At 39.6% G+C, this 28,000-nt stretch overlaps 1 protein-coding gene across 1 annotated transcript; it reads left to right on the top strand.

The window, feature by feature from the left end:
• The first annotated feature begins 15,594 nt into the window (after positions 1-15,594).
• LOC141912870 (zinc metalloproteinase nas-4-like) lies at positions 15,595-16,999 on the top strand. Its single transcript, XM_074804288.1, has 4 exons — positions 15,595-15,742; positions 15,824-15,944; positions 16,631-16,697; positions 16,775-16,999. The coding sequence occupies exons 1-4, from the start codon at positions 15,595-15,597 to the stop codon at positions 16,997-16,999; spliced, it is 561 nt and encodes a 186-aa protein (XP_074660389.1).
• Positions 17,000-28,000: the final 11,001 nt, after the last annotated feature.

The raw sequence follows: 28,000 nt of genomic DNA on the forward strand, positions 1-28,000 counted from the left end.
ATACTGTATACCAATCAGACAGGTGTGTGATGGTCGATCGGATTGTCCCAATTCAGAAGATGAACAAAACTGCGAGGCATTTTCATGTCCTGGAACTTTTAAATGTGGTCATGAAAATCGATGTATTCCACAATTCGAAGTTTGTGATAGTGTTGTCAATTGTAAATATACAACTGATGACGAGGCTTTCTGTAACGTTACGTGTCCTAGGAGTTGTAAATGTCAAGGCCATTTGATCGACTGTGAAAATGCTGGTTTAACAAACATAAGTGATCTTTTCTCGGCATCAACTCGAGTTCTCATTTTGTCAAATAATGGATTTATTCTAAGTGAGTCGTCGTTTTCTTCATTTGTTTATCTTCGTACGCTCAACATCTCCTCTAATAAATTGTTTTATATTTTGCCAAACTCGTTCAAAAACCTGCATAATCTACATACACTCGACTTTACATATAACAACATCACATCATTATCCACAAATACATTCACCGGTTTGTATAGTTTGAAAGAGTTATCCATAACTGAAAATCCTCTACGTCATTTAGAACATGACACCTTTCAAGATTTGAGGTCACTTAAATTTCTCGATCTTCGTGAACTTTCCTTGTTGGTGCTTGGTAAAAATGTATTTCGAGGTTTATCTACATTACAGTCGTTGGATATCAGCGGTAACAGAATCCATCATATTTCACGTTATGCATTTTTGGGGTTGACCGAACTTAGAAATCTCGATATAACCAACAACTCTAAATTCATTTCCACAGAAAGAGGCGTTTTCGACAATCTGACATCGTTAATCTTCTTAACCTCTGATGCTTACAAGTTTTGCTGCATGGCTCCGAATGTTGACCAGTGTCTTCCCGAAGCTGATCAGTTTTCCTCCTGTTCTGATCTGATGGGTAACGCAGTCCTCAGAGCTATCATCTGGGTCATCTCCGCATTTAGTTTCTTTGCAAACGGTATTGTCATTCTATTTCGTTTTCGATCTGTTCGACTTTCATCATCCGAAAAACGTAACACTTCATCTGACATCCTAATAATAAATATCGCAGCCTGTGATTTTCTGATGTCGATTTATTTGTTTTTGATCGCGGGAGCAGATTACGTTTATAAAGGAGTTTATTTTCTTAATTCTGAAACTTGGACGGATAGTTCATTGTGTAGTTTCGCTGGTGTTACGGTGACTCTTTCTTGCGAAGGCTCGTTGACGTTTCTATTCATTTTAACACGTCATAGATTTTCAAATATCGTTAATCCATTTTCAGGAAGCCCGATTACATCTCCAAAATACGTGTCAATTCTTTGCGGCGTATGTTGGTTTTCAATAGGTACAATTTCCATAATACCGCTCTCACAAACATCTTATTTCGGGGATAATTTCTACGGTACTGCTGGAGTTTGTTTACCTATGAATCTAATTACAATTGATGTCCACGCCTGGCAATATTCGTTAGCTATTTTTGCCGTGTTTAACTCCGTCGTACTTGGAACGATAATGGCGACATATGCACAAATGTACAGACTCGTATCTGGAAGCAGGTCTGGTTCGGGTAGAGCTGATCCTACCGAACTGATTTTGGCACGCAGGAGTTTGGTGATAAATCTGTGTAATTTATTTTGCTGGCTACCGTTAATCATCGTTCAGTTTTGCGTCGTATTCGGGGTTCAAATACCGAATCAGGTGGCGGCTTGGCTGGCCGTCCTTTTCTTACCGATCAATTCGTCCCTTAATCCCCTTCTTTACACCATACTGACTATCGATATGAAATCCATTCGAGCAAAAACTAAACGTTTTCGACATTAAACAGATTTGAACTTGAATATTCGGAAGCGATGAGGCTCCGAATCTTCCCAAAAACGAAAGTGAAATTGAACAACTCAACTATTTTTCTCTCACAAGCCCGCCACACCTGGCAAACCCCAAAACCTGTCGAACTGAGTGAGTCTGAGGAGATGAAAGAACTATTTAACACAACGAACGACAAAAAACCCTCAGAGATTCTTTCTATTGTCCGCTTAACACGTCAGATAAGAAACGATCTAGCCCTGGCAAGCGAGGAAAAGGTCCCGTTTTGCTATTGCAAACGAGGCCAATTTTAAACACATGTCTAATGCATATCGATACAAGAAAAGAACGAAAATGAATTCCAACTTACCCCTCAGTTTGATGACACGAATCACTAAAATTTATCAATGTTTTATTTGGTTGAAGATGGTGACGCTTAGAACTCAGGGCCGTACTTAGCGGGGGAGTTTAGTCCGATCTTATTCCCATATGGAAAATCCCACGTATATTCATCTTGGTCAGTCAATATTATCCTGAATCTCTGCTAATTTAAACTGCACACGGTCCACACACGGTAGATATTCTCCCAAATCCTTCCGTGTCGTAAGGCAGTATATAAGTTTAAGTTTAAGTGTATATGTATTTATCCGAGTGATTCGTGTATAGAATGTATATAGGTTAATCGCGTCTGTCCCGGTCACGGTTCCATTGAGTCGAACGTGATGGAACATTGTGCATGTATGAAACTTCAACCTCCAAACGACGTTGATAAACATAAAATTAATGTTGAATCATAATTGCATTGAAGTATTGACCATGTCAAGACAATTCCTTGAAGGGTTTCAACTAGCAGATTTCCACCAGCACCACAGTGGTCAAGATGGCGAAAAGGGAATAAAAATCAGGGCTATCCCGGGTTCGAATCCAATCTAGAACTCATGCCGATTCAGGGCCGGATATCCGATGTTCGAAGACCCTAATCACTCCGCTTATGCTTAACTGTAACAGCTATCTTTTGTCCAAAATTGAAAACAAAAACCCAAAACCAAATCTAAGATTTATAATATACTGTTTTTTATTACGTATCAAAATTAAGAAAGATTTTTGGTCGATTTTCTTCAGTTGTCAACCGTAAAATATGTGTCTTTTTTAACACTTGTTTACTTTAAAAATAGATGCTCAATATTCAAAGAATTAAATTCTTCCTGTAACTAACCACATCTTTTTTTCTTGAGACTCAACATTAAATTGCAGATATCGATTCATAGCAGCCCGGAGCCTGCCTCCCTCGGCCCGGGTTTTGCAGCCCCTCAGACACTCAATACATTGCCGATATCCTTCTTCAAATTTTTGATCGTAAAGAATTCTCTCGAATAATTAGTTTGTAATCAAATACAGTAGACGTCACTCAAGATCAACTCGATGTTGGTTGAAATATTTTTTGTAACACTATTCATGAAATCAGATATCACTCAAGTCGGGCACATTTTTACAGCCCCTAATGTTCGACTTGACCCGAGTCTACTGTACTTGTTTGGAGGATGGTGAGATATCACCTTGCCTCATTAGACATTAGTCATCTATCAACACGCTTTAAAATCATCCAGACTTCACAGTTTTATGTTCAACGAGAACTTTAGTATCTGTCTTGCACACTCCAGGACTGGGTGTAAGTAAATCGGTGAAAAGGGCCTGAAGAGGCCGCCGATTCCAGGCTGCAGATCGATAGCTACATAAGACGAATTCACATGCACAAAATGCTTACAAAGTTTGGTTATAATTTGAAAATGGTTTTCAGAGACAAAAATATATAAATATATACACATTAATAATTGCGGTCGATAAAGGTATTGGTAAAATGAACGAATCGAACATTTAAACATTAAAACAGTCACCATATCTGTACATTACTAACATCAAAATAGAAACAAAACATATGATAAAAATCCCAAGGAGGGTGGTTCAGAAAAGGTAGCTCGTTTCGGTGAAATAGATAATGTCTATATATTCGAAAATTACATGGTTAGAAACATCATCCCACCGGCCCACACCACAGTAGCCGGAAAAACTGAAATATCTACCTACGCAGAACGCCTAATTAGATGAATTAATTTTTACGATTTCCGAGGAATTCTTCACAAAAACGTAACACATTTTTAAAACATGAAACACTATACAATATTCTCGTAAAAACGTAATCAAAAACACCGAAAGAAACCCGCATTACATCAACCAAACAGTGTGTAACAAAACAATACATCTTCAGGGCTGAGACAAACCTGTTGATTTAACGTAAAGTTTGTTACATGTTTCTAGATGAAAGTCGAGCGCAAATTAACTAAATCTTGAGTTGATAGAATTTTCCTATTGATAGCATGCCAACTGGAGGGGTGGCATCCACCGGGTACCCGACTGAAACTCATCCGAAGCGAAAAACTGCCGAACCGTGGCTCGCGTATCGTTTAATAAAAAGAAAAAAATCTGAATACCACAAGAGAATTATTGTACATACTATTATCTATAGTACACACGCAGTGTAGTGGTCATACTAGTAGTACGGTGTGAGTGTGCGTGCTAGCGTGTGCGCGCATGTATTAAATATGGGAGATCGACGGTGTTCCATGCGATCGCGCACACGCTTTTGAATATTAATTTAGAAAAATGGTAGTTCCACACCTCCTGGAGTCCACCACTGACTGTTTTTTATGAGTATCAATCCACTTTAGTCCGGTTAGATGACTTAATAGTCCAGTTAGTTCACATATAGTCCGGTTAGTTCACTAGAAGTCCAGCTAGTTTCACTAGTAGTCCGGAAGAAGTTGACTGAAGAGAAGTGATAAATTTCAGTTGAAGTCCACCACGTCCAGTATTCATGATGAAGTTTACACTAGTAGTCCGGAAGAAGTTGACTGAAGAGAAGTGATAAATTTCAGTTGAAGTCCACCACGTCCAGTATTCATGATGAAGTTTACACCACAGCCCGACAGAGGAAAACCTGAAATATAAAATTGAAATCACATTAACAGGGAGACTGACTGAGAGGTTGAGGGAGGATGGGATGAGAGGTTGGGGGAGGATGGGGTGATGAGGTTGGGGAGGATGGGGTGATGAGGTTGGGGAAGGATGGGGTGAGAGGTTGGGGTGAGGTTGAGGGAGGATGGGGTGAGAGGTTGGGGGTGGGATGAGAGGTTGGGGACAATGGGGTGATGAGGTTGAGGGAGGATGGGTGAGAGGTTGAGGGAGGATGAAGTGAGAGGTTGGGGTGAGGTTGAGGGAGGATGGGGTGAGAGGTTTGGGGTGGATTGAGAGGTTGGGGACAATGGGGTGATGAGGTTGAGGGAGGATGAGGTAAGAGGTTGGGGTGAGGTTGGGGGAGGATGGGGTGAGAGGTTGGGGTGAGGTTGAGGCAGGATGGGGTGATGAGGTTTGGGGAGGATGGGGTGAGAGGTTGAGGGAGGATGGAGTGAGAGGTTGGGGGAGGATGGGGTGATGAGGTTGAGGGAGGATGGGGTGAGAGGTTGGGGGAGGATGGGGTGAGAGGTTGAGGGAGGATGGGGTGAGAGGTTGGGGAGGGTGGTATGAGAGGTTGAGGGAGGGTCAGGTGAGAGGTTGAGGGAGGGTCGGGTGAGAGGTTGAGGGAGGATGGGGTGAGAGGTTGGGGGAGGATTGGGTGAAAAGTGAAGCAAAACAGTACAATTACTCTGACATAGTAAAGGCTTAAACAAAAGTTTTCAGCAGTTTTCAGTCACACTGGATTAACAGATTCTCGTTTTACACAAAGGCCCAGCCTGTGGCAGTGGGAGAAAGCTGGTGTAACTAACTGGTCGAGTCAGCTGGTCTTAACTTGCTGAACAAGATGTGGTGGAAAAGAGGGACGAGGAAGTAACAGGAAATTGTAAGAACAGTTCATCAACAAGATTTGTGAAACTATCGCCTGCACCATGTGCAATGCAAGCGGCTAGGGTAGTGCGGCCCGTGTAGGCTAGAAAGTGGTTTTTGACACCGAGTGAGGTCCCTGTTAGTCTAGTACCTAGCCGTCGTTCCCCAAACAACCCGGAACCCGTAGTAATAACGACTGACTGATTCCAAATAAATTTAGTAGGTCCCTCACCTGCTCACTGTGTCGTGACGTGTCGTGTCTGCGCCGAAGTCAACTGGAGACGAGTGAGGTCCCCCTGTGCGTCCCTGAGGACATGAAATATCACGAATTCTTGTCTTTTTACCCAATATCAAATTCGTACATTTAAAATCATCGTGGCTTTAAAGTCTTTATCAATTGAGGGAAATGTTCACTGTAAATAAAGAATTAGCGATTGAATTGAGCCCGCTCCACAGTAAAAATAGCGCGATCAATTCAATCTCGACCGTCTAGTGCTGCCCCTATGTATAACGATAGCGTGGAAAACGTGAACTAACATCATACTCGCTTGCCAGAGTCTTCGAACGGTTGTAATGGACGAACTAATTACCGATTTGCGGGCCGGATTCCGAGGAAAATTCTCAAACTCTGAAAACTGCTCTGAAACGTTTGAACCAAACAAATTTTCTATAAAAGAATAAGCCTTAAAACAGTAAATTTGAATCGGGGTATTTCTGGTATGGTCTGGGAGAGAGCTACAGGTGTTTGTATGTTCCCTGATTATTTGCGCCCAATTAGAATACATCGAAGAAAAAATATGGACATTTTGTCAATTCAGATGATAAATTATCATTCAAAAATGTAAATGAATAAGTTATTCTGTATATAAATATTATATTAATTGATAAGTAAGTGATTTTTAGCTAAAAAGAATTAAATATGTTACCTAAGAAATAAGGAAATATCATGCAAAATTCAGAACGTATTCATAGTATCATATTTAATCAGAATTAGGCGCCACACTGGTCTGTATTGTACGTAATAAGGAAATTTAAATTCCGGCGGTAAATATGCACTACTATTTTAGTTCATAGAAATTCCGCTATCGTAATTCATTGGGGCAGCACTGAACGGTAGATATCTAACTCAGCCTCGCAATCTTACTGTGGCATGCGAGTAATACAGATATTTTTCTTAGCCGAATTTCGTTCAATGTTTAATATGAGTCCATTGTATATGAATAATTCTACTATTGTTTTAGGTTTTTCGAAGGGGATCATCTTTTTAAAACGAATTTCAAACTATTTTGATAGAACTCTTTTGTCTGCGGAATGTACTAGTATCCGGTAAAGCGGTAGGCTCACATGCCAAAGGAAGAATTTCAAGCAAATTAAATATTATTCTCTAAATAGTGCATTCAACTACCACTAATTCACTGTAACCAGAAAAAAATGTTCTGAAACTATTAAAGAAACAATTTTCTATGAAAGAATAAAGCTTAAGAGTAAATTTGAATCTGGGATATTCCTAGTTTCGTCTGGGAGAGAACAACAGGTTCTAGATGCCAGGAGCATTTTTTTTAGTTGCCCCGTTTTTAGTTCAAACACAACCAATCGGTAGTGTCACATATTTAGTCCTCGTGGACATAAAGTTCACTATAAGTGAAGTCAAGTTCTCCCAATATGTGTTCGTTTGTTTGTTTATCCTCTCGGTGAGTTCTAACGCTGCCCACACATATTTATCCAGTTCATCTGATGTAGGTCCTGATCAACAAACAAAAACGTCAATATATAGTTCCTTATGATGACAAACTCCTAAAAAAATATACACGAAACTTTATAGATTTGAGGCCACCAGTCAAACATACAGAGTTAGAGTTAAGTCTAATTACCGGTGTATCAGAGAAATGGCAATCTGAGGTAGGCTACTCAACAAAATGAATGTCAGGGGTCGAATATTTTTTGTCTCCGATTTCGTTGAAATTCAGTATAGACATGTATTATGGGGTGCTGATCACAAATCTGAAAGAATTTTTCGGGTCCGAGGCCCAGAAAATGAGTAATTCGCATTTTTGGGGGACCCCCTAAATTTTCAAAAGGCCTTGGACCCCAGAGTTTTTGAGATATTCGAAATCTGATTGCAGATTTGGAATCAGCACCCCTGAAAATACAGAGGACTAAAATTTTAAACAAATCGAAGAGATTCGATTTTTTGGCTAAAAATGGCAAAAATCTAAGGTGTTAGTCCAGGAGTTTTTTTTCGGCGAAAAATTTTTTTTCTCTGATTCCTTCGAAAATTAGTAGGAATATGTATTCTGAGGTGTAGATTCCGGATCCGTAATCAGATTTTGAATCGGAATTCATCTTCATAAGCAAATAAGGGTTTTAATGCCCAAAATATGCACCCCAAAAATGGGGTACAAAGTCAAAATTTTTTTTTGGCCCAATTTTAATGAAATTTTGTGCAGACATGTTTTTTGGGGTGCTGGGTACAAATATGAGGTTAGATTTAGGATCTGAAGCTCGTAAAATGAGATATTCAGGATTTCGTGTTTTGACCCCCTTAATTTCGTCACAAATTTTGATGAAATTCGGTCCAAAAACGATTTTTATTCAATGATGTCAAATATTCAATTAATTTTTAAGGTAGAAATTGATTCTCTTACTAAAAACCCTGAATTATAATTCCTGCAACACAATTACAGGCTGCTTCAAATAACCACATTGACAATTCTTATGAAATGTAGTAAACAGAGTGAGTATCAATCCACTTATAGTCCGGTTAGTTGACTAAATAGTCCAGTTAGTTCACATATAGTCTGGTTAGTTCACTAGTAGTCCAGTTAGTTCACTAGTAGTGCGGAAGAAGTTGGCTGAAGAAGTAAAACTGTGATAAATTTCAGATGATGAGGTTGGGTGAGGTTGAGGGAGGATGGGGTGAGAGGTCGAGGGAGGATGGGTGAAAAGGGAAGCAAAACAGTACAATTACTCTGACATAGTTCAGGCTTAAGCAAAAGTTTTCAGCAGTTTTCAGTCACACTGGATTAACAGATTCTCGTTTTACACAAGAGCCCAGCCTGTGGCAGTGGGAGAAAGGCGTTGTAACTAACTGGTCGAGTCAGGGCCGGGCCGGCTTCACTGTTGTGTCGTGACGTGTCTGCGTGCGAAGTCAACTGGAGTGAGGTCCCCCTGTGCGTCCCTGAGGACATGAAATATCATGAATGCTTATCTTTTTACCCAATATCAAATTCGTACATTTAAAATCATCGTGACTTTAAAGTCTTCATCAATTGAGGGAATAGTTCACTGTAAATAAAGAATTAGCGATTGAATTGAGCCCGCTCCACAGTAAAATAGCGCGATCCATTCAATCTCGACCGTCTAGTGCTGCCGCTAGGTATAACGATAGCGTGGAAAACGTGAACCAATTTTTAACCAATATCAAATATCTTTTTGACCAATATCAAATTCGTACATTTAGAATCATCGCGGCTTTATCAATTGAGGGAATAGTTCACTGTAAATAAAGATTTAGCGATTGAATTGAGCCCGCTCCACAGTAAAATAGCGCGATCCATTCAATCTCGACCGTCTAGTGCTGCCGCTACGTATAACGATAGCGTGGAAAACGTGAACCAATTTTTAACCAATATCAAATATCTTTTTAACCAATATCAAATTCGTACATTTAGAATCATCGCGGCTTTATCAATTGAGGGAATAGTTCACTGTAAATAAAGATTTAGCGATTGAATTGAGCCCGCTCCACAGTAGAATAGCGCGATCAATTCAATCTTGATCGTCTTGTGCTGCCCCTATGTATAACGATAGCGTGGGAAATGTGAACTAACATAATACTCGCTTGCCAGAGTGTTCGAACTGCAGTAGTGGACGAACTAATTACCAATTTGCGGCCGGATTCCGAAAAAAATCCCAAACTCTGAAAACTGCTCTGAAACGTTTGAACCAAACATTTGTTCTATTAAAGAATAAGCCTTGAAAGAGTAAATTCAAATCGGGGTATTTCTAGTATGGTGTGGGAGAGAGCGACAGAAAAAATATGGACATTTTGTCAATTCAGATGATAAACTATCATTCAAAAATGTAAATGAATACTTTATTCTGTATATAAATACTATATTAATTGATAAGTAAGTGAATTTTAGCTAGAAATAATTAAATATGTTACCTAAAAAATGAGAAAATATCATGCAAAATTCAGAACGTATTCATAGTATCATATTTAATCAGAATTAGACGACACACCGGTCGACACATAGATGATGCATGCCAGACACCAAATGCACCTAATTTTGCCTTTGTGGACATCAAAGTGCCCTTTTGGGATGTGACAAGTCCTTCAAAATTGCCGTCCCTGTTTCATTTTAGTGGTATAAGATGTTAGAATACGGGATATTGACACATTCAAGTTCTGAATTTTATCGATTGATGGCGCTATAGTCAGAACCGTGAATAAGGACCTAAATCCGCCATGTTTTAGTTCATTTGCAATAAAATATCACTCGCTTCAAGGTTTTAGCGAGCGTTATTTTGCTTACAGTGCATCATCACGCGTAATCCTTTCAGTACGACATCCTCACAATCGGTCGGATGCGATAAAACCTCACTTCAAAGGTTAGAAATCACTATAAATGTCTTAAATTTACCGAAAAAAGCAAATTCAGCGACAACACTGACTAGCGTATGACGTCACAGCATCGTCCGCTCAAAGATGATTTTTTTTCTCGTATCTCCACTTGAAAATGGCCGTCGATTCCGGCGGCATCGTGATCTCGTCTCTACTACGTATTATGTCTCCGACTTCGAAATCAAAATCTCCAATCGTCAAGAACGCCACTTCTATCTTATCGCTATGGATGAGCTCGGATTTTGCCATTTGGCGCAGATCGAGTTTTCCGGCCACGCGACCGAAATTCGAAACTACGAGAAACCTGAATGAAAACCGAACACGAGAACAGGGCTTAATTCGTACATTATTCTAGCGATCAACACGGTGAGAATATTATTCTGATTTTGTATCTACCCCGGATGGCCGTCCGCCTGGCGAACGAAGGACATGATCTCTTCGTTCGACGAGCCGAACGTGATTCTACCAGCGTGTATGCTGGGCTCCTTCTCGCGTAACGCCGACAGATTCCGGAACTGCCACAACGATGACTGTCTCACTCCGTCCTGAACCTTTGAAAAACGAGGTAAGGAAATAATTTAATTCGATATAGGTTTAAGTATATATTATCAGTGTCTACTACAGCCTTGAACGAGCTTTGATCGTCCACGCTTCGTGGTTCGTATCGTAAATGAACTGTATGCGCCGTACTAAAACCACTGACATAGAAAATGATACGTTGGATCATAAACCACACCAGCAATAAACATCGGCGGTTTATAGAAAGTCGAACAGCCCCTCAAACCCCCGAAATTATTACGTTTGGGCAGAGAAGTGTAATGACATCTCATTACACTTCCCCGGTTTGGGGCGATCTCCTAATCGGTCGGGTTACGTTTGTAAAGTGCAATAACATTTGAAATCAGTTCATTCCTACAACTGCCGGTTCTGTTTTAGTTAGCTTGATCATGATTTAGAATATAGTGACGTGCAGGGAATATTATATATAGGCGACCGAGTCGATTTAAAGCTCAACTGAAATGAGATACAAGGCCAGCAGGTAAACGATATAAACGATAAACGAGAATCTGTTAATCCAGTGTGACTGAAAACTGCTGAAAACTTTTGCTTAAGCCTTTACTATGTCAGAGTAATTGTGCTGTTTTGCTTCACTTTTCACCCATCCTGCCTCAACCTCTCACCCCATCCTCCCCCAACCTCATCACCCCATCCTCCCTCAACCTCACCCCAACCTCTCACCTCATCCTCCCTTTACCTCATCACCCCATTGTCCCCAACCTCTCATCCCACCCCCAACCTCTCACCCCATCCTCCCTCAACCTCACCCCAACCTCTCACCCCATCCTCCCTCAACCTCACCCCAACCTGTCACCCCATCCTCCCTCAACCTCACCCCAACCTCTCACTTCATCCTCCCTCAACCTCTTACCCATCCTCCCCCAACCTCTCACCCCATCCTCCCCAACCTCATCACCCCATCCTCCCCCAACCTCTCATCCCATCCTCCCTCAACCTCTCAGTCAGTCTCCCTGTTAATGTGATTTCAATTTTAGTATTTCAGGTTTTCCTCTGTCGGGCTGTCGTGTAAACTTCATCATGAATACTGGACGTGGTGGACTTCAACTGAAATTTTCTGCTGGATCCATGGTCATTAACAGATTGCTGCATATACTAATTTCTTATTTCTTGTATTGGTTGGAAACTTGGGTTTTAATGGCCATTTAAAAACACGTTAGCACTCACTGCACGTTAGTGTATAGCTTATGATTGAATTTCAACATTTCACCCTTGAGCAATCGCCCAGGTCTACCAACCTTGCTCCCAAAAAATCAAATACATTTATAGTTAATGAATGATCAATTATCTTCCAATATCACTATAATCAACGACCAAAACCATTCGTTGGTTGTTAAACGAGAGCTGGGTTTTGCTGATCATATGCATGCGGCCCTTATCAGCCACGAGCAGCTCAGATAAATTTTTTATAACATTATTCATTGTTTCAATATGAAAACACGTCATATCCGGTGTGAATTTCAAATAGATAATCGAAAAATCGGTGGAACAGGAAATTGCGTTTCCTGGGGATAAATCCTTTTCACGCTTGAACAATACCCCGATTTGTAAAAGATTTTACCTTTAATCGGTGTATGATCCTGGTTGATGCTACCTGTGGCATATAAACGGTATCGTCACCAGCGATGTTGGTAGATCTGCTGAACCATCATGACTTTCATCACGTTGATATTTGTTTGGACGTTTGCGGTAAGTTCATCACCTAGAATCGGTTATTTCAAATATGCCGACTTCTCGCGATCTTTTCTATGTCATCGCGACTTATGAAGTTTGAAGTCGTCTGGAGGCACCGAGTCAGCGGATATCAGTTGAAATCTGCCCGTTTCACTTCCGACAGGTTCTGCCGGATTCGTAAGGGAAACCAAATCAAAACGAATCATTTTCTGGAAAAAGAAAGAAACAAATCTGCCTTGAAAATGAATAGAATCTATTTAGGAAATCTGAGGAGGTTGTTTTTTTCGGATTTCCAACGCTTTGCCGAGTGAATCAGATAATATAGTCAATATCCGTGATAAGATTCGATGATTTATATACATATACTGTGTATTTATTTGCAAGTCATTTTAAATTGAAGAAGGGTGGCAGCAACCACCCAAAATATTTCTAATTTTTAAATAAGCTTTGCTGAGTGTTCATGTGTAGCAAAGGGAGTGACAGTTTTCTTTGATTTCAGGGCACGGTATTCGGCACCCAACCGATAGGACCCGGACCGAATCAACCAATGCTACCAAACTTTATAGAACCCCCTGAACCTCCCAGCATCGACCAGATCATCATTGAGGCAGGTGGTGGCAAGGAAGGTCGGTGTCTAAGTTTTATTAATCCCCTCCTTAACGTTAGGACCTTCAACAGTTTTTCTCTGTCCTTCTATAGCAACTTGTTGTTTTGTTTAGAAATGTATTTGTTAGTCGTGTTTGTAAAGTAATTAGTCATATGTCCTTTCTGTCTTTGTTTATGGCATGTTGTTGCTCAAATTGTCTACTCACTGTCTGTCACCTTTGTTTTTCATACCTAAGTTTTTGTTACTATGCAGGAATATATATATATATATATATATATATATATATATATATATATATATATATATATATATATATATATATATATATATATATATATATATATATATATATATATATATATATGTATGTATGTATGTATGTATGTATGTATGTATGTATGTATGTATGTATGTATGTATGTATGTATGTATGTATGTATGTATGTATGTATGTATGTATGTATGTATGTATATATATATATATATATATATATATATATATATATATATATATATATATATATATATATATATATATATATATATATATATATATATATATATATATATATATATATATATATATATATATATAGATATAAGAGTCAGTTGAAACAGAATGAGGGACACAACGCACACTTTTATTTGGCAGTTTGTACTGAGCAGTTGTTGCGGTCGGTCGGAAGCCGACCAAGCATTTGAATAAAAGATTTTATCAAGATGGAATTGATGACTTTGGATTTATTTTGACGAGCTAGTTCCCGAGTGCACTGAAAATCCTAGTTGTTACAATTGGTGGAGAACCCGTTGGCAAGATCTGACAGGCGCTGCAGGCTAACAATCTTGTGCCTAGTTTTGGATAAGTAATGGCTGTACTTTGCAAGAATTGTGGACTCAACTGTTGGAGCCGGACATGTTGTCACGCACAAAACGCATGCTGCAACCGTTGTTATATCATCGGACAATTTGCCCGATTTTGTTAGAATCCTGAGAAGCGAACCCGTCAAAAGTACGCGAAGAAAATTCGAGATCTGCCGAAGCTTATGATGTTCAATCAGCGTAAACAAATTGAAAACCTCCAAATTATCGGAGAAGGTATATCCATGAATCTGGGCGAGAATCAGTGCCCAATGATAGTTAGTTCACCAATCGACGTTGGCATCTTAGACTGGGATGATGAGCATTTGTCTGTGGATATTTTACACCCGGAGCGACTAGACACATCAAAGCTACTTCAATTCGTGAGTTACCCAGTTTTTAGCGCGATTGAGCTGGATCTCAATTTCGAAAAAATCCCTAATCATGTCACTGATCAGTGCATCTTAGTAGATAATGTGTATTCTGCTGAGGAAACCGCAGCCGATATTTCTATTCTCGATGCGAAAATCCAAAATTTGTGTTCCATTTGCGATCAATTAAAAAGACATAACTTTTCGGAATAAAAGGAATAGTGTCGTGATTGATTTGATGCTTATTAAACTTTTGTATACGCTCGCGACCATCTCTAAAGTGATATTGAGATGGCAAATGTGCCAGCAGATTAGTCAATATTTCAATGTCAAATGCCTTGTTTCACGTGTATTGTGAAATACCACGTACCCCTCCGTCTGTTTTTTTTTCCATATTATATATACCTTAGATCTCTAAAACAATTTGAGCACTTATGTCTAGTATTGTGGTTTTTGTTGATTGTGTAATTGTTTTTTTATGTTCATTGTGTAATTTGTCATATATTATGTAGTACATGTTTTCTAGATAAGATGAGATTCCGAGTAATTAGGTTTTAAATGATTTTGTAACGTTGTTGCGCTTTATAGTCAACAAGTATTGTTACGTTAGAGATATGGTTTTTTTTAAAATTTTGTAACGTTGTTGCGCTTGGTCAACAAGTATGGTTGGATACTATTGAATTTTTTTTCCTAGTTTTTTTTACATGATTTAACCCTGTAGTAGTTTCTCGACTTTAGCGTATATGCAAAAGTCGCAGAGAAAGTATAGTGGAGTATAGCAACTTGTTGTTTTGTTTAGAAATGTATTTGTTAGTCGTGTTTGTAAAGTAATTAGTCATATGTTCTTTCTGTCTTTGTTTATGGCATGTTGTTGCTCAAATTGTCTACTCACTGTCTGTCACCTTTGTTTTTCATACCTAAGTTTTTGTTACTATGCAGGAATATATATATATATATAGATATAAGAGTCAGTTGAAACAGAATGAGGGACACAACGCACACTTTTATTTGGCAGTTTGTACTGAGCAGTTGTTGCGGTCGGTCGGAAGCCGACCAAGCATTTGAATAAAAGATTTTATCAAGATGGAATTGATGACTTTGGATTTATTTTGACGAGCTAGTTCCCGAGTGCACTGAAAATCCTTGTTGTTACACTTCCACAGCTTTCAAAGGTCGCCTGATGACCAGTGACGGAGGTCGGCTCGCAGAACTGGACATGAGTCTGACGGAGTTACAGTACGACACTCTGTATAACAATCCGGCGAACGCGACTAACCGACAGAAAAGGAAAGCGCATTGGGAACTTTTCAAACGATGGACCGGAAATACGATTCCGTATTTCATTAAAACCACAGACGTGTTCAGTAAACTAAATCATATTCGTATTTCCGAAAACATAGAAACCGGGAGAGGATTCCATTATCTAGATTATGTCTCTTTTGTAGCCGAGGCACAAAAAGGAGAAATTCAGAAAGCGATTGACGAAATTGAAAAGACAACGTGCTTGAAGTTTGTAGCGGCTACTGATGAACATACAAATAAAATACGCATACAAAACGGCACCGGGTAAGAGAAAATTATTCAAAAAGATTCAAACGCCAGTTTCGTAGATGTGGCTGAAATCGAAAGATGTTCTTTCACTTGTTCTATCAAGCTTTATTCCCAAAGGGGAATTGAAGATAGATTAAAGTAATTCTCGTATATCTAGCTTCTAGTTAGGTTGTTAAAGTATTAATGAACCCTTGTCTCAAATATTTAGATTATATAACTTCTTATATATTCTGACGCCGTAAAAACCGTTACAATAATGTTTATATACATCGATACCCAGCATGCGTTATATATTAGGGGTTCTGTGTGATCGATGTGCACTACGTCATCAATATTTGCGTTTCATAACAATAATTACAATATTGCGAATTTCCAGCGTTCATTTTGTAATTATATATATTTCATCACAGTCATGGCCGTTATTTTCAATTTATTTAAATGTCTTTTTGAATTTTGAGAGGACGTACCCTACATTATCAACTTAGGGGTTAGCCTAGTTAGACTGGTTGCCGATTTTCGGTGCATTCAAATTCCAAAAAAAGTTATCGAACCTCAATATAACATTATAGAATTATAACTGTATTATCATTAATTGTCGATAATACTATAGGCGATTTACATATGTTATTTTTTCGAGGCGCCAGTATAAGTCTTCTAAGTTTGTTTTCTTGTGTGATATTAATAAGGCTTTATATTTCTAGATGCAATTCGCACCTGGGTATGACTGGTGGCGAGCAAGCGATCAATTTACATCCAAATTGTCGAGTCGTGAGTAGATTGAAATTACGATGCCCCGTAATATGATATATTAGCTTTTATCATGATATCAGTTCGTTATTCTACAGAAACCTACGATCTTACACGAATTCGGACACGCTTTAGGACTTGTTCACGAGCATCAACTGCCCGATCGCGACGAGTATTTGAATATTCTGTACGAGAATGTCGAACCCGACTGGGCCATTTGGTTCAAGAGAATAGAATCTAATCTGGTTTTACAGTACGAGGTACCGTATGACTACCGCAGTATCATGCACTACGGGATCACCGTAAGTATCTTTACTACCTAAAGATTATGATTACTTACTCCAAATAACGAATTCTCGTTTTATAATGTATTACAATGTCTTTCAATTCATAATGCCAGGCATTCTCGGCAAATGGTAAACAAACCATCCAAGCGAAGGACATCACGAAAGGTCATCTTATCCAGGATACCTGGGACAAAGCGTCTTTCTCGTTTTCTGACGTCAAAGTTATCAACTCGCATTACGAATGTAGCTGTAAGTTTGTTATACACTGTTCTGCGTCTACACAATTTTCACAATATAAAATCAATTGTCTTGTACGAATTTTTCAGCACATTGTCCCGAAACGGTGAAGAACAAATGCCCGCAGCCCGACTCGTTCTTGAATAAGAACTGCAGATGCGAATTCGCGTGTAAGTTTAGAAACAGCTTTCAAAGCTTATGTTCTGTATGTATAATGTCCATAGAATATACTGTTGCAGTGCACACTACAAAAGCTAAGCTGTATTTTGGGGAAATCTATAACTTATACAATATATGAGAAATGGGATTTCATGCTCGAACTATCTGGACATATAATTTCGATTTACAGATGGCCGAGAGACTGATCCGCTAACCGGCACTGAAATAGTGGAAGCCGGCCCAACGACTGCCGTACCATGCTATGATAAAAAGAATTTTTGCCAGGAACTTGCTCGAGGCGGCGCCTGCAATACGGACCCCGGCTACATGCTCCAGAATTGTCAAGTATCTTGCGGTATTTGTTCATTAACGTCCTCCAGTTCGCCCACTCGGCCCACGACTACCGGACCGATGCCGTGTTTGGACTTTGATAGAAAATGCCCCCATTGGATGAGTATAGGCTACTGCAAGACACATTATAAAACCTACATGGAATTTTACTGTAAGAAGTCTTGCGATCTTTGCTCAACGCTTTCTACGACTACAACCACGACGACACCTGAACCAACAACTACCCAAATTATCCCTTGTGCCGACAATAATGTCAACTGTGCCACCTGGGCAGGGGATGGTTACTGTTTGGGAGAGTTCGAATCATATATGAGCCTGAATTGTAAGATTTCTTGCAATACATGCACAAACCCTACGACCACGACTACCCCGAGACCAACAACGACCACGACTACCCCGAAATCCACAACCACGACTGTTACTTGTGTTGATAATAACGGCAATTGTAAAACTTGGGCCGATGATGGTTACTGTGTTGGAGAATACGAAGGTTATATGAGGGACCATTGTAGCGACTCTTGCGGAATATGTTCCCCAACTACGACCACGACTACCCCGAAACCTACAACAACTGTCGCTTGTCTCGATCTTAACGATAACTGTCAAATCTGGGCCGATGAAGGTCACTGCATCGGAGAATATGAACAGTATATGAGCGCGAATTGTGTAAAATCTTGTGCAAAATGTTGAATCTGTCGATAAACGAATAGAATTAAAAGCAAGGTAATAATAATAGCCTTCCTAATTCTTTTTATTTCAAATTACGGTTATTTCTTGAGAAAAGCAGAAGTGATTTAAAGCTTGTTATTCGAATTCACGATTTACGGGAAGTAAGGGCGGCTAGTGGGCGATCAGATATTGCAAGGCGTTTGCTCAAGGGTGAAATGTTGAAATTCAATCATAAGCTATACACTAACGTGCACTGAGTGCTAACGTGTTTTTAAATAGCCATTAAAACCCAAGTTTCCAACCAATAAAAGAAATAAGAAATTAGTATATGCAGCAATCTGTTAATGACCATGGATCCAGCAGCCATTTTCACCAAGAACCTAATTAGTCATAAGTGTCTGATTGATTTTACTGTTCGCTGCATTAAATTGTTGTATCCCGGATTGCTCTTTGTCTCAGCTTTAACGGTTCCTGTAAATTTCGATATTACTCAAATCCGGGTTGTTTATCATTATTTGGCAGTTAGCGAAAATCATTGTATCTTACAATCAATGATTCAGATTGAACTTGATCCACGATTTATTGAAAATCAAAATGATGTCATCTGAAAACTGTACATTCCAACAAAATACGATCATTTATAATGATAGAGAATAGCTTTAACTCTCTGTTTAAAAGTGCTTGTTAATCATATTCAATTTTATAATCACGAAAACTGGTGGTAAATTCTGTAACAATTCCTCCTCGATATTTAAAGTTTCTTCAGTCTGTTCTTCCTCGGAGAAAGAGACCTCATCCGTATCAACATGTGTGACGTCACGGGTATAGTTAGTCCGCGTATCGAAATCTGGTAGGCAGTCTACATCGATATTGGATCCGTGGGCGTCATAATCAGTGTTTGTATCGACAGTTGGTAGACTGTCTACATGTAAATCAAACTCAGGAAATTCTATGTTTTGTACTGGTGGTAAACTGTCGTAGCCAAAATCATCGTGAATGATAGGACCACCAGCCTTATATCGTTTGGTCAGAAATGAATTTCTGTTTTGTTTAGTCAGTCGCTGCTGGCGCTCCTCCGTCCCGGGCGTGGGGCGTAGAGCAATCCGGATTTCGTGTTCGTGTTTGAATTACATTTGAATTATATTTATCGTCTAGATTTTAAGCGTGTTAAATAGTTGAATAAATGAGTATGATGTTTTTTTTTTCGAAGAAAGCATTGTATGAATTCCTAGAAATCTAGTGATGTGTACCCCAGTGGTACCGTAGCTGCGAAATTCAAGTTTGGTCAGAAACGGATGATTTCATTCAGAGTCGACATCGTCACGGCGTTGACCATTGTGACATCGCGGTTGTTTGTCCGAATATGAATGGCCGTCGAATATGTTCGAATGTTTTCCTGTCACAATCGGGCGGACCGGATGGCGTAGTCGGTCGGCGACTTGCGTGTCACCGCTGTGGCCCAGGTTCGAGTCTCGGAGGAGGCGGGTCAGGATGTGGCAAATGATCTCCGGTAAGCGGGCGAGTCGAGAGTACTGTCCTCCCTGGAATGAGGTTGCTAATGCGTGAGTCCTACAGAATAACTGGTGTGGGGTAAATTATGTTTAATTCAGTCGTTTCTGGCTGAATTATTTATTTATCCCACAATACCGGTCCAGGTTGCGGAGTAATTCCCCCAGGGACCTTCGACTTTTTTACAATATTAGTTTGTTATTTTAAGTTGAGTGGTGAGGGTTTGGAAAATTTGTTTATATTTATTCAATTCCTCGAACTGAAGAAATCCAAGCGACTATTCGGTGCAAGCAGCGCGCGCGGTGATCAATCACAGTTTTTTCTCAACTGATGATAAAACTTCCATAATTTTTTAACTTCACCAGATTTCAGTTAAAGAAGATATGTACGCGGCGATGTCTGGTGAACTTGTGTATAAATTCGGATTGAAAACTACTCTATCTAATAGAGAATCACTCTCCGGAGACCTGCCATACGCTCTACTACACAATAGTGCCGCGTCACTGCACAAACCCTTAAGGCAACTTCAATATCCTAAAGTAAAACTCGAAAATAGTAAAATTGAGCCGGTATTATAGTTCAAAACCAGACGTAAATAGAAGGGAAATCTACACTTAAGTTTGTTGGATAGTTTAGATAAAATTTCAGCATATAATTTTAGGCTAAAATCGTAGCAATCGATATTTCTATCTTTAACAATATGTGTCTCTATGAATAGTCGAATTAAACTCGATGACCTGTAGGCCCCATTGAAAAAGTTTGGCACGAATTGAATGCTTCTTGCGGATTAGCGTCACGGACTCGGGTCTGTCACAGGAATGCGCGATCGAGCCTTCTGATTGATCCATTCCGGTCGCATCGATGATGCACCGTCGCTGATTGGTTGACGTAGGTATTAGAAGCGCGGTTCGAGCCGCCCGATGCCAGTCCGAGAACTGATGTCCAGTGATGAAGAGCTCTGCAACAAGGCGTGAAGAACGTGTGGCTTCAAGCGAACAACCTGCTAATAAGCGGCTGATGATGTTAGGAATGACTGGAACGTGAAGGAATTTGTGACGCCTAGCAATTAAAAAGCAAGAAACTGGCGGCTGTTGGTGCTGATGATTGCGGAGGAGATGACGGCTAATTTGCTGTTGTTGCTGATTTTCGATGTTCGATTTCACACACATTTATACATTATGATGAATATTGTGTCTTTTTAGGGTTAAACCGAAACCAGTTCGCTACTACTGGTTTGTCGCAACGTCCTGAACTAGTCTGCTGCTGCTGCTGCTGCTGCTGCTGCTGCTGCTGCTGCTGCTGCTGCTGCTGCTGCTGCTGCTGCTGCTACATTGGGAACCGCATCAACTCGCATTTTGCTGTTTCGGTATCATTACATTAAGATAAGGTAATTATATTAAACTATACCCATCCGTACATTTTGCATATTCAATGTTCTTCATTAGCTTGATTGTTCTTCATTAGCTTGACGATTATCCGATTTGTTTTTCAGCCGGCAATATTTGAGTTACAGCAACATCTTCAAACCTTGAGACGCAGACTCTACTCCGACCACAGAACCGTCTTCAAACCTCGAGACGCAGCCTCTACTCCGACTACAGAACCATCTTCAAACCTCGAGACGCAGACTCTACTCAGACTACAGCACCATCTTCAAACCTCGAGACGCAGACTCTACTCAGACTACAGCACCATCTTCAAACCTCGAGACGCAGACTCTACTCGGACTACAGAACCGTCTTCAAACCTCGAGACGCAGACTCTACTCCGACTACAGCACCATCTTCAAACCTCGAGACGCAGACTCTACTCAGACTACAGCACCATCTTCAAACCTCGAGATGCAGACTCTACTCCGACTACAGCACCATCTTCAAACCTCGAGACGCAGACTCTACTCAGACTACAGCACCATCTTCAAACCTCGAGACGCAGACTCTACTCCGACTACAGCACCATCTTCAAACCTCGAGACGCAGACTCTACTCCGACTGAGAACCATCTTCAAACCTCGAGACGCAGACTCTACTCATTATTTCGTTTTGCCGCATGTTATAAAAAGTAACGTAAATAAATAAAACGTCCATCTATATAAAATGCTCTCTTTAATAAAATGCTCTTTGTCTCGGGCACTTTGCCCCGGAAAGGACTCTTCCCTCTCTCAACTTCCCGGAAAGGACTCTCTTACAACTTCTCACGTTCAAGGAAAGGACAAAGTCAAAAAGGAAAGGACAAACGCAAAGTACAAATCAAAGGATTTATTCCAAATTCAAAGTAGGAATTTGTTACAGCTTGTTTGCAAAAGTAAAATTCAACATTTTATTGAAACGAACAAAATCAAAATTCAACATTTTATTCAATCAACAACCAATAAAAATTATTTACAATACGGGATTTGAACCACCAACCACTGGTCTAGCAGTCCAGCACCCTACCCACTACGCTATAGGGACGTACTGACAGCCTGCAGGGGAACTCATATTTATCCATTGCTTAAGCAAATTTTATTAAAAAAATAATGCCATCTACCGGGCGAGACAGGAACTAGTTCCTATCACAACCCGGTAGATGGTGGAGAATGAGACCAGAAGAAGGAGATGAGAGGAGAGAATGAGAGATGAGTATGAGATGAGAATTAAAGAGTGAGAGATGAGAATGAGATGAGTATGAGAGAGAGTATCAGATGAGAATTAAAGAGTGAGAGATGAGAATGAGATGAGTATGAGAGAGAGTATCAGATGAGAATTAAAGAGTGAGAGATGAGAATGAGATGAGAATGAAAGCGTGAGATGAGAGATGAGTATGAGAGATGAGTATGAGAGATGAGTATAAGATGACAATGAAAGAGTGAGATGAGAGATGAGTATGAGATGAGAATGAGAGATGAGTATGAGAGATGAGGATGAAAGAGTGAGATGAGAGATGAGTATGAGATGAGAATGAGAGATGAGTATGAGATGATGAAAGAGTGAGATGAGGATGAGTATGAGAGATGAAAGAGAGAGACAGAGGATAATAGGATTGTATATCACCTGAACTTCTATGTTCCTCGTTGTTTTCTATCCGGCAGATTCTAGATGCCGTCAGTAGTTTTAGTTTTACAGTTTTTAGTTCAAACAGATCTTTATCCCATCAGCAGCAAAGTCATCACATAGTTAGTCCTCGTGGACATAAAGTTCACTATAACTGAATTCAAGTTCTCCCAATATGTGTTCGTTTGTTTGTTTATCCTCCCGGTGAGTTCTAATGCTGCCAACACATATTTTATCCAGTTCATCTGATGTAGTCCTGATCATCAAACGCAAACTTCAATAATTCCATCCTAATGATGACAAACACCCTAAAAGATATAAATGAAACTTAATAGATTTGAGGCAACCAATCAGTTATACACAGTTTGAGTTAAGTCTAGTTACCGGTGTATCAGAGAAATGGCAATCTAAGGTAGGGGGCCAAGGGTCAAATATTTTTTGTCTCCAATTTCGATGAAATTCGGTATAGACATGTATTATGGGGTGCTGATCACAAATCTGAAAGAATTTTTCGGATTCCGTGGCCCAGAAATCCAGAAATTCGAATTTTTGGGGGACCCCTAAATATTCAAAAGGCCTTGGACCCCAGAGTTTTCAAAATATTCGAAATCTGATTGCAGATTTAGAATCAGCACCCCTGAAAATATACAGAACTAAAATTTCAAGCAAATCGAAGAGATTCGATTTTTTGGCCAAAAATGGCAAAAATCTAAGGTGTAAGTCCAGGAGTTTTTTTTCGGCGAAAAATTTTTTTTCTCTGATTCCTTCGAAATTTGGTAGGAATATATATTCTGAGGTGTAGATTCCGGATCCGCAATCAGATTTTGAATCGGAATTCATCTTCATGGGCAAATAAGGGTTTTAATGCCCAAAATATGCACCCGAAAAATGGGGTACAAAGTCAAAATTTTTTTTTGGCCCAATTTTAATAAAATTTTGTGCAGACATGTTTTTTGGGGTGCTGATTACAAATATGAGGTTAGATTTTGGATCTGAAGCTCGTAAAATGAAATATTCAGGATTTCGTGTTTCGACCCCCTTAATTTCGTCACAAATTTTGATGAAATTCGGTCCAAAAACGATTTTTATTCAATGATGTCAAATATTCAATTAATTTTTAAGGTAGAAATTGATTCTCTTACTAAAACCCTGGATTATAATTCCTGCAACACAATTACAGGCTGCTTCAAATAACCACATTGAAAATTCTTATGAAATGCAGTGTAAACAGTGTTTACAGATAAACTGCTTTCTCATAATTGTTTGGGAAACTTTTAAGAAATTCTACTCACACTCACCAGCCCTTGTCTAGCAGCAATGGTAGTCCACCGAGTTCCACAAATCCACATACAGAGATCCACACCTCCTGGAGTCCACCACTGACTGTTTTTTTATGAGTATCAATCCACTTATTGTCCAGTTAGTTGACTAAATAGTCCAGTTAGTTCACATATAGTCTGGTTAGTTCACTAGTAGTCCAGTTAGTTCACTAGTAGTCCGGAAGAAGTTGACTGAAGAAGTAAAACTGTGATAAATTTCAGTTGAAGTCCACCACGTCCAGTATTCGTGATGAAGTTTACACCACAGCCCGACAGAGGAAAACCTGAAATATAAAATTGAAACCACATTAACAGGGAGACTGACTGAGAGGTTGAGGGAGGATGGGATGAGAGGTTGGGGAGGATGGGGTGATGAGGTTGGGGAGGATGGGGTGATGAGGTTGGGTAGGATGGGGTGAGAGGTTGGGGGAGGATGGGTAAGAGGTTGAGGGAGGATGAAGTGAGAGGTTGGGGTGAGGTTGAGGGAGGATGGGGTGAGAGGTTGGGGGTGGGATGAGAGGTTGGGGACAATGGGGTGATGAGGTTAAGGGAGGATGAGGTGAGAGGTTGGGGTGAGGTTGAGGGAGGATGGGGTGAGAGGTTGGGGCGAGGTTGAGGGAGGATGGGGTGATGAGGTTGGGGGAGGATGGGGTGATGAGGTTGGGAGGTTGGGGGAGGATGGGTGAGAGGTTGAGGGAGGATGAAGTGAGAGGTTGGGGTGAGGTTGAGGCAGGATGGGGTGAGAGGTTGAGGGAGGATGGGTGAAAAGTGATGCAAAACAGCACAATTACTCTGACATAGTAAAAGTTTTCAGCAGTTTTCAGTACGGCACTGGATTAACAGATTCTCGTTTTACACAAGAGCCCAGCCTGTGGCAGTGGGAGAAAGCTGGTGTAACTAACTGGTCGAGTCAGCTGGTCTTAACTTGCTGAACAAGATGTGGTGCTGGAGGAAGTTGAAGAACAGTTCATCAAGATTTGTGAAACTATCGCCTGCACCATGTGCAATGCAAGCGGCTAGGGTAGTGCGGCCCGTGTGTAGGCTAGAAAGTGGTTTTTGACACCGAGTGAGGTCCCTGTTAGTCTAGCACCTAGCCGTCGTTCCCCAAACAACCCGAAACCCGTAGTAACAACGACTGACTGATTCAAAATAAATTTAGTAGGTCCCTCACCTGCTCACTGACTGTGTCGTGACGTGTCGTGTCTGCGCCGAAGTCAACTGGAGTGAGGTCCCCCTGTGCGTCCCCGAGGACATGAAATATCACGAATTCTTGTCTTTTTACCCAATATCAAATTCGTACATTTAAAATCATCGTGGCTTTAAAGTCTTTATCAATTGAAGGAAATGTTCACTGTAAATAAAGAATTAGCGATTGAATTGAGCCCGCTCCACAGTAAAAATAGCGCGATCAATTCAATCTCGACCGTCTAGTGCTGCCCCTATGTATAACGATAGCGTGGAAAGCGTGAACTAACATCATACTCGCTTGCCAGAGTCTTCGAACGGTAGTAGTGGACGAACTAATTACCGATTTGCGGGCCGGATTCAAGGGAAAATTCTCGAACTCTGAAAACTGCTCTGAAACGTTTGAACCAAACAAATTTTCTATAAAAGAATAAGCCTTAAAAGAGTAAATTTGAATCGGGGTATTTCTAGTATGGTCTGGGAGAGAGCGACAGGTGTTTGTATGTTCCCTGATTATTTGCGCCCAATTAGAATACATCGAAGAAAAAATATGGACATTTTGTCAATTCAGATGATAAATTATCATTCAAAAATGTAAATGAATAAGTTATTCTGTATATAAATATTATATTAATTGATAAGTAAGTGAATTTTAGCTAAAAAGAATTAAATATGTTACCTAAAAAATAAGGAAATATCATGCAAAATTCAGAACGTATTCATAGTATCATATTTAATCAGAATTAGGCGCCACACTGGTCTGTATTGTACGTAATAAGGAAATTTAAATTCCGGCGGTAAATATGCACTACTATTTTAGTTCACAGAAATTCCGCTATCGTAATTCATAGGGGCAGCACTGAACGGTAGATATCTAACTCAGCCTCGCAATCTTACTGTGGCATGCGAGTAATACAGATATTTTTCTTAGCCGAATTTCGTTCAATGTTTAATATGAGTCCATTGTATATGAATAATTCTACTATTGTTTTAGGTCTTTCGAAGGGGATCATCTTTTTAAAACGAATTTCAAACTATTTTTGATAGAACTCTTTTGTCTGCGGAATGTACTAGTATCCGGTAAAGCGGTAGGCTCACATGCCAAAGGAAGAATTTCAAGCAAATTAAATATTATTCTCTAAAATAGTGCATTCAACTACCACTAATTCACTGTAACCAGAAAAAAATGCTCTGAAACTATTAAAGAAACAATTTTCTATGAAAGAATAAAGCTTAAGAGTAATTTGAATCGGGGATATTCCTAGCATCGTCTGGGAGAGAACGACGGGTTCTAGATGCCAAGAGCATTTTTTTCAGTTGCCCCGTTTTTACTTCAAACACAACCAATCGGTAGTGTCACATATTTAGTCCTCGTGGACATAAAGTTCACTATAAGTGAAGTCAAGTTCTCCCAATATGTGTTCGTTTGTTTGTTTATCCTCTCGGTGACTTCTAAAGCTGCCCACACATATTTATCCAGTTCATCTGATGTAGGTCCTGATCAACAAACAAAAACGTCAATATATAGTTCCTAATGATGACAAACTCCTAAAAAAATATACACGAAACTTTATAGATTTGAGGCCACCAGTCAAACATACAGAGTTAGAGTTAAGTCTAATTACCGGTGTATCAGAGAAATGGCAATCTGAGGTAGGCTACTCAACAAAATGAGTGTCAGGGGTCGAATATCTTTTGTCTCCGATTTCGATGAAATTCAGTATAGACATGTATTATGGGGTGCTGATCACAAATCTGAAAGAATTTTTCGGGTCCGAGGCCCAGAAAATGAGAAATTCGAATTTTTGGGGGACCCCCTAAATTTTCAAAAGGCCTTGGACCCCAGAGTTTTTGAGATATTCGAAATCTGATTTCAGATTTGGAATCAGCACCCCTGAAAATATAGAGGACTTAAATTTTAAACAAATCGAAGAGATTCGATTTTTTGGCTAAAAATGGCAAAAATCTAAGGTGTTAGTCCAGGAGTTTTTTTTCGGCGAAAAATTTTTTTTCTCTGATTCCTTCGAAAATTAGTAGGAATATGTATTCTGAGGTGTAGATTCCGGATCCGTAATCAGATTTTGAATCGGAATTCATCTTCATGAGCAAATAAGGGTTTTAATGCCCAAAATATGCACCCCAAAAATGGGGTACAAAGTCAAAATTTTTTTTTGGCCCAATTTTAATGAAATTTTGTGCAGACATGTTTCTTGGGGTGCTGATTACAAATATGAGGTTAGATTTTGGATCTGAAGCTCGTAAAATGAAATATTCAGGATTTCGTGTTTCGACCCCCTTAATTTCGTCACAAATTTTGATGAAATTCGGTCCAAAAACGATTTTTATTCAATGATGTCAAATATTCAATTAATTTTTAAGGTAGAAATTGATGCTCTTACTAAAAACCCTGAATTATAATTCCTGCAACACAATTACAGGCTGCTTCAAATAACCACATTGACAATTCTTATGAAATGTAGTAAACAGAGTGAGTATCAATCCACTTATAGTCCGGTTAGTTGACTAAATAGTCCAGTTAGTTCACATATAGTCTGGTTAGTTCACTAGTAGTCCAG

Source organism: Tubulanus polymorphus, chromosome 11 (assembly GCF_964204645.1).
Source record: "Tubulanus polymorphus chromosome 11, tnTubPoly1.2, whole genome shotgun sequence".
NCBI lineage: Eukaryota > Metazoa > Nemertea > Palaeonemertea > Tubulaniformes > Tubulanidae > Tubulanus > Tubulanus polymorphus.

Bases quoted from the DNA above. Each gene is read 5' to 3' on its own strand.
- LOC141912870 (XM_074804288.1), top strand. From the start codon at position 15,595: ATGAGTCTGACGGAGTTACAGTACGACACTCTGTATAACAATCCGGCG. The intron at 15,743-15,823 runs GTAAACTAAATC...TCTCTTTTGTAG, and splicing joins TAAAACCACAGACGTGTTCA to CCGAGGCACAAAAAGGAGAA. The intron at 15,945-16,630 runs GTAAGAGAAAAT...TTATATTTCTAG, and splicing joins CGCATACAAAACGGCACCGG to ATGCAATTCGCACCTGGGTA.